General features: G+C 39.4%; 1 protein-coding gene across 2 annotated transcripts in view; it reads right to left on the bottom strand.

Annotated features, from left to right (window-relative positions):
• Positions 1-14,649, bottom strand: part of LOC127863291 (bestrophin-4-like) — a 47,367-nt gene that overhangs the window by 21,864 nt on the left and 10,854 nt on the right. The window contains exons 3-4 of one of the 2 annotated variants that reach the window (XM_052402710.1): positions 1,755-1,921; positions 573-727 (exon numbers count right to left, since the gene is read on the bottom strand). In XM_052402710.1, coding sequence (XP_052258670.1) covers positions 573-727; positions 1,755-1,921 — 322 coding nt within the window. Of the gene's footprint in view, positions 1-572; positions 728-1,754; positions 1,922-14,649 lie in introns of those variants that run through there. The other variant, XM_052402709.1, reaches the window with a different exon arrangement.

Raw genomic sequence — 14,649 nt, 5'->3', positions numbered from 1 at the left:
TTATAACCGATCTAGTATGCATAAATTTATTCTTTTGTTTACAAACACTAAAACAAAAGTCCTAAATAAACTCGCAATATATTGTAAAAATGCTTTTAAAATGAGAACTGATAAATTACATGCAAACGTTCAGTGATATTATGGCCTAAGTGCATTTTTAACACCTTTTTATGTACTATTAAGGTCACTTTCGCATTACTATGCATGTGCTTATTGCTTATATATTGTCAGTAATGTATATGTAACGATGAACTGGAGTTATATGAATAAACTTTCTGTTCTGTTCTGTTCTGTTCTAATATCCAAGCTTCCCAGTGAATTTCCTCCACATCAAAGTAATCCATTTAACTTTTTTTAATATCGATTTTAAGAAACACAGAAAAAATTGCCGACAATTGCTAAAAAAATGGAGGAAATTAAAGACCTTACGATACCTTTTTTAAGATCGATACATGCATAAAATGTGGATTATTCTCAATACTCAATCAATCTAAAGTAATTTCATAGATCAACTAATAGTAATTACAACCGTTTCGGTAGAAGTGGACGTATAAAAGAGATTGCGCGCGCACCTCTATTAAGAGTCGGAAGCCGTAATCACTTGTGATCTTGCCTTCCCTCCTGGCATTTGTGATGACAGTGTTGGCCCAGACCAGTGGCACCCAGAACTTGTGGTACTTGCAGTTGACGTTCTCGAAATCTACCACCTCATTTTGTGTCAGAAAACCTGGATAATAACTTGTATTTGTTTAGTAATTTTTTGACAGCTTAAGTGCTTTTAAGTGTGTTCGCTAGATGTTATATTACAACTCTCTACTACTCCCTGCTCTTATGACCATACCATTTTGTAGACATATGCTCAAGGTGTTCACAAAAACAATGCATGGAATGAATGCAAATTAATGTTAAACCATTATGAATGTATGTACGTCAAGACGAAAATGAGTTAAATATTTTGTATGACAGTTTATTGATTGGTTTGTTTCATATCTAGAGTTTCTTTTCTTCTAGAAAAGAAAGATTAACAGATGCAGCTACTGAGGACAATATCAGAAAACATTTCTACTTTTTACATATAATAGCAGCAGACCAACTACCTCGCCGATAATAAACCACAAAACATGTATTTTTCCAACGGAAAGCATCCTAGTTTCAGTCAAGACAAAGAAGACCACATTCAAGCTAGATAATTCATTTAAACGATATAATGAAACATTTTTACAGAAGAAGCACAAAAAAACTAACATAACTAATAATTTCCACGAAAGAAAATTAAAACAATGTAGTCATTAAAGTTTGCATCACTTTGAATGACAATGAGCTTCAATGTGGGGTATCCAGGCAAAGAAAAACACGTGTACCATGTGTCCCATTGTGGGGTTATTCTACTCAAAGGAAATGTGAACTCATGTAAACCGGAATTGACAACTTGCTCCAAATAGGATATCTGTACGCCGTGGTAGGGAAACTCCACTTAAATATAATCAAAAGTCATTGGAATCAGAATTGGCAATGTATTTAATGGCGGACAACTCTATTTCAGGTAATTCAGAGTCATCTTAACCAGCATTGACAATTTGCTCCTTGGTATGGTATGGTATCTCTACTCAAAGGAAACGCAAAGGTATTAAAACCCGCATTGACAATTTGCTCCATGTTGGGTAATATGTAGTATTATTTTACAGACATTGAAACTAGGATTGGCAATTTGCTCCAGGGTGGGGTATCTCTATAAAACAAAAATGTCACTGAACCTGCTTTGACAATATGTTCCATGGTGGGGTATCTTTTCATGACGGAGACGCAGCATGAGCGGAGAATAAGGATGAGGGCAGCCATCATGTAGCGGGCGACGGTGCGCCGAATAATGCGACTGGCGTCGTCACGGCCAACCACGTAGCTCCCCATCACATACAACGTCCTGCAAGATAGGAAACATCCGGGATGTGTATAATCTGTTTATTATATGTTACGAATTTAGTTTTAGTGTTTACATGAAAATTATGGTTACAATTATAGATGTATATGTCGGTACGGATATTTATTGGAAACCAAACTGTGATTAACTGTGACTGCAAGATTAATCACTGCTTATTTCATTGTATTAATATTTGTTATGAACATGAATCAAACATATTTGGACATCTTTATTTTAAAGCGGAATCCACATGTATTGATATAAATTTATACAACGTCCTGCAAAAGAACGCCATGCCAATACGTTCTTTCTTGTCTTGACAATGCCTCCAAAACCATAAACATAGGTATACATAAAAATAATAATTACCTGTGCATTCATACTTATATTTTAGGTTCATATCTGCTTTCGCCTACAACATTTTTATTTCGTTAGTAATGCTTGTGGTTTAAGGATAGTTTAAACATAACATAACAATATATAGCCACTATGAAATTTATTATTTTTATCAAAAGAGTTCCTCATTTATTAGCAAACCTTTGTAAGATTTGATACAAATAAAAACTCTATAACTTAAATTAAACATATTTAATTTGCTAAATCAACAATTATATTTTTATAAATGTATACCTTTGGACGAAACTGTTATGTACATATTGGAAAAGGGTTTAGACCCTTAGTTCTGCGACATTATCAATGACCTTTCCCTTGAGATAGTAAAAACATGTAACGATGGAAACGGATATACATAAATGATCATGAAGTCATTCGCAAACTATACAGTAGATAACACTAAACACAACAGTTGAATATTGTATTGATTTTATATGGGAATGATGCTGATATTAAGTTTATTTAGTTAACTGCAATTATTTCGAATACGAACACGTGCAATTGATGTATTATGTCTCAAATCTAGACGTACTGTAATATGTAATAGTTATGAAATTATCAATTAAATCTACTTACATATGTTTTATTAACTCCAGATACTTGCTAACAATCCATTGTTTGTCACAATTCAGTAATTCCAATCCAAAAATACGCTCCATGTTTGTTTACTATGACGCTGTCAGCCAGCTGTGTAGGAATACGACCTACATTTTCAATTGCACAATATAATTTGTTATTCCTAACTATTGTTCTCCAAAATTAATGGCTTTCACTTGTATTATTAATCTAAGGATGCATTTGTGTATTGCATTTTGGTAAAGTTATGTTCCTGTTGCAAATGCTTTGGAACTATTTTGTTAGGCGTAGAAAGCCTATGCATCATATAGTTTTATGTTTCCATTGTATTATTAAAATGTTTAACAGAATTTAAATGCAGAACATTTCTGCCTGATATTATGTATTAATGTTATGTGTTTTAATACAAATTGCTTTTTATAATGTAACAACTCATATTATTGACTTACTTTGTTGATTTAGGATTCCGAAATGCTGTTTAGGAAAATGGCTCTTTGTAAACTTGTTTTATTGGTTAAGGAATTCCTAAGTGCATGTTGATTGGTTGGGACGCCTAAGTTTCGGAATCCTAAAGCATCTTCACTATAAATAGCGCGCAGCATCACGGATTCTTCACCTCGGTCAATGACTCAAAATCCACGTCATTTAAAAGTCGGAAACCTACCAGCTTAAGCTAAAGCCATCATAATGGTAGGGAATAGTTCTGTAAACTCTTAAGAATTCTTTTAAGTTATTTAAAATAGTAATCAAGTAACAGTGATGCTGCGCACCTTCATCATACTTATAGTTATTTATTCGTAAACCAAACTTCTTAAGTCGCGTTCTACGATTTGAATAGATTTGTTAAACCTTAACTCGGTCGTTTGTTCTATCCTGACAACTTCGAAGTGGCTAAGTATTACAATTGGTGTCAGAAGCGCGGTTTATTTTTAAATAATTTTCCGAGTGATACGAACCCAGCCTAACGTTAAACACATTGATATTAAAGCAGTTTAAATTTATTCAATCACACAAATCAGTAAACCGAGGTCACACTCAACTATTACTATGTGCAACTACAACTACTACATTATCTACACCACATAAAAGATGGCATCCCCAGACCCTGATATCTCATTTAATCTTCGTTCAAATAATGACACTTCAGACAACATAAACACTGAAAATCAGCAACATGAGAATGACGAAAATGATACCCAAAACCATCGCCCTTCAGTTGATCGACACATGCCTGATGACGATCGTTTTGTCAATGTGACAGGCGATGCAGAACACTATTTCTCTTCAAACAATAACAGTTCACACACACATCGTGAAACACAACTTAGTAGACCACGATTCGAACATCGAGGTAACTTTGCACCCCCTGCAATTCCAGTAGTTCATCCTTCATTGATAAGGCCAGATAATTATGAGGGCTCCGGTGACTTTGAAGCATACATGTCACATTTTGAGGACTGTGCAGAGCTCTCTGGATGGGATGATAAATCCAAATGTCTTGTCTTGGCCAGCTGCCTACGTGGCTCTGCAAGGTCATTCTAAATGAGCTTGCCCCAATCTGAAAAAAGGGATTATTTTCTGCTCTGTAGAAGACTTGCTTCGCGCTTCAGTAAGAGCAAGCATCAAAACCTTTGGCTTTTGAAGTTCGAAAGCCGGCGCAGGCAAAGGGGTGAATCAATTGCAGCTCTAGCGGATGACCTACGCCAGTTGGCCCAGAGAGCCTACCAAGACCTGGACATACATTCCCAAGAGCGCCTTGCACTCAATCAACTTTATAAACAGGTTTCACCCGATATACAGTGTCGGTGCATTGATAATGGCTGTCGCACAATCACAGATGCTGTTAATGTTATTGAGCGCTACGAGGCAGTTCTTGGTACGCATTCCACATTTGTAAGGGCACTCAGTGAAGAGAGCTCTACAAACTCTGACACTGATATGCGCAAGTGTCTTCAGCGTATCGAGTCACGTCTGGACAGGTTAGAAAAGGTCTGTCCCAGAGGCCCACCATTTCAGAACTCTCGCCACAAAAAGCCCCAATCACCTGGTTGCTTTGGATGCAAAGCCAATGATCACTACTGGCGCGATTGCCCGAACAACACTGAGAGAAACAGGTTCACAAACACCAACAAAATGCTACACCACAATCAACAACCGCCCAATCGCATGTTTGAGCAGAAACACAATGTTCTTGATGGCTCTTCATCTCGCCGCCAGATGAACGACAATAGGTCGGAAAACTAGTTTCAACCGACTCTGAGGGTCAAGAGTCGGTGCAGATTATTAACAGACCCACACCTTGTTATGATAACGTTGTTCCAATGCATTCTGCACGAGCCGGTGCGGATACACACACATGACAATGGTTTCTATGTTACTGGCACGGTTGCTTCTAAGCCTGTTAGATTTCTTGTCGATTGCGGCGCGACAACGTCTTTGATTTCTACTCAAACATTTGCAAATATCCAACAATATTGCAATTCTATGACCCCAGTTACTCAATCTTTTCACACGCTGAGTGGGCAACAAATGAACATCCTTGGCAAAGTCGACCTTGTGGTTCAGCTTGGTAAGGAGTGCTACGATGTTACTTTTGTTGTTGGTGACATTGATTCAGATGGAATCCTAGGTCAGGATTTTCTTCGACAAAATGTGGACCACATCAATTACGGAAAGTCCTGTTTGGTGATGGGGTCCGATATTGTACCACTTCAAACTGTGGGCGGCTCCAGTCAAATATGTCGTGTAGAGGTTCGTGACACGGTCAAGATACCTGCACATTCTAGAATGTGGGTTCCAGTCAATATTCCCCTTGCTGAATATATGGCACCACTTGGTTTTGTAGAACCAGATCCTGATGTTATGGCTGAAAAGGAAGTTTTTCCCATGAGCGGTATTGTTGAAACACACTCAGAGAATGTTCTAGTTAATGTTGTTAACTATGGTTCAGAACCTGTCACAATCTTCAAACGAATGCATCTTGGCACCTGCAAACCTTTCTTTGAAAACACGCAACAACATCGTGTTGCACGTGTGACACAACAAGTTGAATGTAACACTTTGCCACAGCACCTTACTGATCTGTATGATCGCAGTTCAGTCCATCTAAATGATCAGGAAAAATCTGATCTTCAAAACTTGCTTTGCAAGTACAGGCCTGTCTTTTCCAAATCTTCTGAGGACATTGGGCGAACCTCACTAGTCAAACATGTCATCAACACTGGTAAAGCTGCACCAATTCGGCAACCGCCAAGGCGTTTACCACTTGGTAAACGTGCAATTGAAAAGGAAGAAGTTACCAAAATGCTGGAACGTGGCATCATAGAGCCGTCAAGCAGTACATGGGCTTCTCCAGTTGTTTTAGTGACCAAGAAAGATGGCACCCCCGCGGTTCTGTATAGACTATCGGCGCCTAAATGACGTCACCATCAAAGATGCATACCCGCTACCAAGGGTTGACGATTGCATCGATTCACTTTCTGGCGCCAAATATTTCAGCTCGCTTGATCTTAATAGCGGCTACTGGCAGGTCGGTATGAGTGATGCTGACAAAGAAAAGACCGCTTTTGCAACAACGATGGGGCTGTACCAATTTACAGTAATGAGTTTTGGACTGGCAAATGCTCCATCTACATTCGAAAGGCTGATGGAGAACGTTCTAAGAGGTCTACAGTGGGAGGAGTGTCTCCTATATATGGATAACATTGTTGTTCCATGTGCCACTGTGTCCGAAGGTTTAGCCCGCCTTGAACATATCTTCGAAAGGCTTCTTGATGCTAACCTTAAATGTAAGCCCTCAAAATGCAGCTTGTTTCAAAATAAAATAAAATTTCTTGGCCACATTGTCTCAGAGGATGGTATCTCTACGGACCCAGCAAAGATTGAAGCAGTGCTGAGATGGCCAACGCCGAGAGATGCAAAGGAGGTTAAGAGCTTTCTGGGACTTTGCTCGTATTATAGGCGCTTCGTCAAGGACTTTGCGCTTAAAGCGAAACCTTTGCAAAAGGTTTCGGATAAGAGCTCCAAATTTGAGTGGTCACAAGAATGCGACGAGTCATTCCAATCTCTAAAGACTTCTCTAACTTCCTCACCAATTCTAGGTTATCCGGTTCCTGGTTCCAAGTTTGTCCTGGACACTGACGCCAGTGACATAGCAACTGGTGCTGTCCTCTCACAAATTCAAAACGGGACCGAAACTGTGATTGCATATTACAGTAAGGCTCTCAACTCCCATGAAAAAGCAAACTGTGTTACACGGAAGGAGTTGCTTGCTGTAATAAATGCATTGAAAGCACTTCACTCCTATTTGTACGGACAGCCAGTCCTTGTCCGGACAGATAATGCAGCGGTAAGCTGGATGAAAAACCTGAAGCACCCTACTGGGCAAGTTGCACGCTGGCTACAGGAGCTTGGTACGTATAACCTTGAGGTTACGCACCGTAGTGGGTCACAGCACAGGAATGCTGATGCCCTTTCACGCAATCCGTGCTGTAATTGTGCCCGGCAACAACGCCTCAGCGATGAAGTGTCCAAGCAACAAACTGCTACACCTGAAAATTGTCTGCCTGAGGTAGACAAGCATGACAATGATCGCTTAAGGGCCGTTACACGATCCAAAGCAAATGAAAACTCCCAATGCAAACCTTCAATGGCTACTCTTAGTAACTGGTCACCCACAGAAATCAAAACCGAGCAGCTGAGAGATCCTTGCATTGCATACCTCATTCAAGCTCTTGAAGGTTCTGAGACAAGGCCACAATGGCAGGCCGTCAGCGACAAAGCATCTGCTGTCAAAATCCTTTGGCGCATGTGGGACCGATTGAACGTTAGTAGAGGTTTCCTAGTACGTACATGGCATGATGATGAGCTTCACAAATGGGATCATATTGTCGTGCCGTCTCACAGACGAGAAGATGTATTTTATTACTTCCATGACATTCCGTCTGGTGCTCACTTGGGTGTCGAGAAGACAATAGGAAAGATTCGGCAAACTTTCTTCTGGCCAAGTATGCGAGAAGACGTTGAGAGGTACTGCGCGATGTGTACACATTGCGTATCACGCAAGAAATCTAAGCCGCCTAAGTCACCCCTAGGTCAGAATCACACCTTAGCCCAATTAGAGCGGTGTGCTGTGGACATATATGGGCCGCTTCCCAGGTCTGAATCTGGTTATGCATTTGTCCTTGTGATATGCGACTGCTTTACACGGTGGACTGAAGCCATTGCGATACCAAATCAAGAAGCCAAAACTATTGCAAAAGCATTTGTCGACAATTATGTTTCGCGATTTGGAGTCCCTCTATCAATACATTCGGATCAGGGTAGTTGTTTTACCTCATCTCTTTTTAAAAACATGTGCGACTTGTTGGGAATAAGGCAAACTCTGTCCACTCCATTGCATCCGCAGTCCAACGGAATGGTAGAGCGCTTTAACCGCACTCTAGGTACCATGCTCACCATGTACTCTGCCTCAAACCAACGAACTTGGGACCAGTTTCTGCCACAAGTGCTCATGGCTTACCGGTCTTCCATCAACACTAGCACCGGGCAGTCTCCCAACAAAATGGTTTTTGGTAGGGAAATCACATTGCCCTTGCAGGCCTGCATTGGACTGCCACCAGGGTCTGGTACAAACGAAAAACCTATTCCTGACGATTATGTGTCAGACCTACGTGCAAATTTGGAACACATCCATGATGTTGCTCGTAAAGTTCTTGCGAAAAAGGTGGTCTACCGCAAGCGACATTATGACCTTCTCGCAAAAACTAGGCAATTCAAGGTTGGTGACCCTGTCTGGTTACTGGATTCAACACGCAAACCAAGTGTATGTAGTAAACTACGTCCACAATGACAAGGGCCATATCTTGTATTAGGAAAGATAGACGATCTTGTCTATCTTATAAAGAAGTCCCAGAAACACAAAGCTAAACCAATCCATGTTGACAGGTTGATGCGATTCAAAGGAAGCGAAATCCCTTAATGGATTCTTAACGCAAAGTAGATATTTATCAGTACAATTTACACAGCTCACAAATTGTTATCTTCACACAGACCACTTCCTACAACAATACAATCTGCACTTTATTATATATATATATTTTTTTAATCTTCGCTGTGGTTGCAATCACTCGATGGCAAACTTCTAAAATGTGCATGAATCCTGCAATATGATAATTTGATACCGATACAAATGATGATGCTTAAATGAAGATTGAAGCCTATGATGAATGGTGCGCACCATACGCTGAGTAATGAAGTTGGCTTGATCCCCCGATTGCGATTTACTCCAGAAAATGATAAGATTCTACGTTAAAGCATATTAGCTCATCAGTAAGGTATTTCCCTTGTGTACTTGCAGGATACAAGCCAATTTGGATATCAACTCATCTGCCCCTTCTGTGTTGATCATCGACCCAAACTCTTCAGCCGGTCTGGTGATTTACGCTACCACGCGAAGTCAAAGCACCCCATTGAGCTCCGAGTAGCACCAAATGACCTTTTCAGCAATAAGGTGGCCTTCTACTTCTCTACGGAGCCAGCTGCATTCATCAAGTGCCATGAAGTTGAAAACCCCTACAGCACCACTGCGCCCTACGCAAAATATCTTGTAACAAAGTGGGCTGCAGGTAGATCTCCAGGGATTTCTTCATGGATTAAGGGTTGGGAGTTGGGATGTGAATCGTCTGCAAAATCCAGGAAACGAAAATCTTCTGGAAGTGTTTCATACATCCGACTAGATGAATTCGGTGCTGTGGCCTATTTGGAAGATGGACCTTCTGTCTATGAGGCCACCATTAAGAAGGGGATCTTCCAAAATCAAAAGTCTTTGAGCGCATTGAAGCGGCGACAGGATTGTATCGCTCCTTCGCAGACTCCACCTCAAGGTCCCTGGGCTGAAGAGGACTATCCAGATCTTTATATGGATATCGCGCAATTGCTTGGGATTGAGGACCGGTTGGTTGCAAGGGTGCAGAAGAGGAGCGACATTGTGTTCCAGGCAATAAGAGAATCGGAAATCGACATTATACCGTCTCCAATGTCGATCCACCTATCTGATCCATCATCACCCGTCCAGCTACCCCTCCAATCCATGCCATCCTTTGATTTGTCTCCCCTCCCCACAGTGTCTGCATCTTCATTGATCATCCCTGTACCAACTTCAACCCCCGCAATCACCCCTCTCCGAAGGACCAATAAGGTAACTGGCGTCATCGCCTCCACAGCCAACACTTTACTCTCCAGCCAGACTCCATCATCAACTACCGCAATCGCCCCTCTCCGAAAGACCAATGAGGTAACTGCCGTCATCGCCTCCACAGCCAACACTTTACTCTCCAGCCAGACTCCATCATCAACTAACGCAATCGCCCCTCTCCGAAAGACCAATGAGGTAACTGCCGTCATCGCCTCCACAGCCAACACTTTACTCTCCAGCCAGACACCATCTTCAACCAATCTGTTTTCAAGCCACCACCAACTATTAGGAGTCCCATCACCACTTCATCAATGTTACCCACAACAACAGTCCCTTTTTCTGTCCGATGCCTTCTATCACCTATTAGAGGTTCAACACCTGTATATCATCCAACATCCCCAACCACCGAGGCTCAAAGCGAGGTCGCGAGGTATTCCCCTTCTCCATTGTCTGCGGTGGAACACTACGTGCCGACCCCTGCCAACACACTCCTACAAACACATGCGACGGCACTTCTGGTCAGTGTGGCAATGCCTCTGCTACCCCCTTCCAAACGTGATTGGTCTTCTGTTCCGGATGAGGCAATTACGCTCGTACAAGGTTTACGCTGGCCACCAAAAGGATGGAGGAACCTATCTCCTGACTGCCGATTACTTGCACTGGAGTATGCTGCAACATCCATCCTCCAGTCCACTGCTGTATCATGGAGCATCACCAACCGATGTCTGTTGGTCCACCAATTTCAGCACCTGATGCTCCCTGGTACAGCAGGTATTCTCCTGGACAACAGTGGAAAAGCCCGCCACTACTTACACGAAACAGTCCGAGAGATTGCCAGCGGCGTCAGCTCTCTTCCAACTGAAGTCAAGTCGACGATACTAAGGACCCTCCCAGAACATCAAGACGATCCTCTCCTGTCCATCATCAAGGACATTCCAGTCAGGCCCTGAAGGAAGAAGATGTCATGTAAACTTTGAATGTTTAAAGTTGTTTAGTATAAATAATTAAATTTTATTAAATCATATGTTTTAAATGACTGTTTAAATTTAATAACATAAAAAAGTACTTGTGCTTGTACATTTCAAACTCCAGGAGGAGTTTGTTTTTTTAAGGTAGGGGAAATGTAATATGTAATAGTTATGAAATTATCAATTAAATCTACTTACATATGTTTTATTAACTCCAGGTACTTGCTAACAATCCATTGTTTGTCACAATTCAGTAATTCCAATCCAAAAATACGCTCCATGTTTGTTTACTATGACGCTGTCAGCCAGCTGTGTAGGAATACGACCTACATTTTCAATTGCACAATATAATTTGTTATTCCTAACTATTGTTCTCCAAAATTAATGGCTTGCACTTGTATTATTAATCTAAGGATGCATTTGTGTATTGCATTTTGGTAAAGTTATGTTCCAGTTGCAAATGCTTTGGAACTATTTTGTTAGGCGTAGAAAGCCTATGCATCATATAGTTTCATGTTTCCATTGTATTATTCAAAATGTTTAACAGAATTTAAATGCAGAACATTTCTGCCTGATATTATGTATTAATGTTATGTGTTTTAATACAAATTGCTTTTTATAATGTAACAACTCATATTATTGACTTACTTTGTTGATTTAGGATTCCGAAATGCTGTTTAGGAAAATGGCTCTTTGTAAACTTGTTTTATTGGTTAAGGAATTCCTAAGTGCATGTTGATTGGTTGGGACGCCTAAGTTTCGGAATCCTAAAGCATCTTCACTATAAATAGCGCGCAGCATCACGGATTCTTCATCTCGGTCAATGACTCAAAATCCACGTCATTTAAAAGTCGGAAACCTACCAGCTTAAGCTAAAGCCATCATAATGGTAGGGAATAGTTCTGTAAACTCTTAAGAATTCTTTTAAGTTATTTAAAATAGTAATCAAGTAACAGTGATGCTGCGCACCTTCATCATACTTATAGTTATTTATTCGTAAACCAAACTTCTTAAGTCGCGTTCTACGATTTGAATAGATTTGTTAAACCTTAACTCGGTCGTTTGTTCTATCCTGACAACTTCGAAGTGGCTAAGTATTACAGTACTGGGAATAATCGTCGAATAAATTAAAAATTTGCTTAAGAAAGCTTTAGATTTCGAAATGGTGTTCATGTTATGAATATCAATAAGTAACAAAATCCAAAGATTAACGGCAAATTATAACGTCCTTAGAGTAATTATCATAGAGTTATAATAATATAATCTTCTTCATTTATACGTGTTGAGGGGGCACCTCGAGAATTGGAAGATGGTTAGTAAGGTAATTGAGACACTTGCCGTTGTGCATTTTAGATTATGATGATTTTGAGATAATTTCGTCACTGTCTTTGACTTGGATGTTAAACTTTAGTATAAACTTTTCTAAGAGAGACGGAATAAGTAAGCCTAAAGAAATGCGCGCGCGGCTTCATTTTGTATTGTTTTCTTATAAATTCGTATCAGACAATATACGACCGTTCCATAAAATGCAGCGCGTAATCTCGTAATGGTTGCATGTGGGTGAATAAGTTTTTGTTAAGCCGTTGTCTTGAGGGTTTGTACTTTCACAGAACTCACAGGATTTTCGACGCGGATTTTTGAATATTTAATGCTATTGTTCCATTTGCCGTCGCTGCTTTATGTAAGATCCAAATGTTTGTGATCATCAACTAATGTTGCGGATACATTGCCAAATGCTTATTTAAGAAAACGAACATCCGTTTGCGTTCGAAATAAAGTTGTATCAGTTGTCTTAGGAGTACAAAAAATAAGCCATCGTTTAGCTCAAATGTTAATGAGGCAGAGGTCATGGTTTGAAATACCCCAAAGATCAGCTAATGTAGATGTAGAACATGACAAGGAAGTATCGGCAGCAAACATAGGAAAATGCTAACCATTTTGTTTATCATATAATTTAAGTAAATCAGGAAAAACAGCGGCCCTAATACTGAGCTTTGAGGGACATCGGCATTCACTTGTAAGGAATATGACTAAGCTGAGCCAACACATACGTTTAAGGGTACGGTTAGAAATGTAATTTTCTATCTATTGTAGTCTTCCATTTGGTTTAAGTCTGGATAAAAGACCGTATGGCCGAACGCCTTGGATAAATCGCAGAATATAAGACAATAAAGTTTCTTGTCCACAATAGATCTAGCTATTTGATAAAATAAATCAATCAGTTGCAAAGCTGTTGAGTAGCCATTTAAGAATACTGACTGTATTTATAAAATAATTAACATAATACGTTTGCAATAGAAACGCAATAACTCGATGATTAATTTAGTATTCACCAACAGGTTTGTTAGTCGTTCAAAGTGTGATTGTGTCCAGAATTCTCTTTCAGTTATATAAATATTTTCTCAACATACAAATGGAAAGTGAGTAGAAAAAGAAAAGACTCCCAACGTTGTGTCTAAAGTTGGAGCGGCAACACGTATAGGTACTCTTTTTTTTCTTCATCGGATGTTTATGTAGTTTCGTTTCCATGAGTGTCGTTTCCACTGATTGTAAGGGTGATAATACATAGCAGTGTGAATACAAGTGTATAAGATTTTTTTACATAATCCAATATTGTTTTGAATTTCAAGGCAGTACATCAGCAAGTGTAGTTTCAATATTGTAGTACAATTGTTCCTTTGAATTATGAATCATTGTGTTTACTCTTACGAGCGTATTTGAGTTTATCCTAGTTGTTAGCAGATGGTTATTTCATAACGGAAGATTTATGTCTGTCGCGTTTACACGTTAATGTTCGTTTTGTAGAGGCGTTCCAGTGTATCATAAGGGCGTACTTAAACTAGTTTTAATTGAATACACGTGAATATAATAGTATTATTTCTAAACATGTATGGATAAATAGAACAGTAGCTTCCTGTAGCCACATCATTCATTGATATACAATACCCTTTTTGATGTTAATTATCCCCCGCCAGAGGCGGAGGGATATTGTTTTGGCGTTGTTCGTCCGTCCATCCGTCTTTCCGTCCTTCCGTCCGTCCTTCCGTCCTTCCATCCGTCCTTCCGTCTGTCTTTCCGTCCGTCTTTCCGTCCGTCCGGAGCAATATCTTGGAAGTGCTTTGGCGGATTTCATTGAAACTTGGTATGTGTATATATATGGATAAGAGGATGATGCACGCCAAATGGCATTGTACACAATCTGTTAATAACGGAGTTATGGCCCTTTGTATCTTGAAAAAATGCTTTAATGTGTCCGGAGCCATTTCTTGGAAGTACTTTGGCCGATATCATTGAAACTTTGTATGTATATATATAACTATATATATATAACTATATATATATATATATATATATATATATATATATATATATATATATATATATATATATATATATATATATATATATATATATATATATATATATATATATATATATATATATATATATATATATATATATATATATATATATATATATATATATGGATAAGAGGATGATGCACGCCAAGTGGCATTGTACACCATCTGTAAATAAAGGAGTTATTGCCCTTTGTATCTTGAAAATAATGCTTTTTTGAGTGTCAAATATAACACTTT

The sequence above is a fragment of the Dreissena polymorpha genome, unplaced genomic scaffold, assembly GCF_020536995.1.
Source record: "Dreissena polymorpha isolate Duluth1 unplaced genomic scaffold, UMN_Dpol_1.0 chrUn004, whole genome shotgun sequence".
NCBI lineage: Eukaryota > Metazoa > Mollusca > Bivalvia > Myida > Dreissenidae > Dreissena > Dreissena polymorpha.
This window is presented reverse-complemented; position numbering and strand designations above follow the sequence as displayed.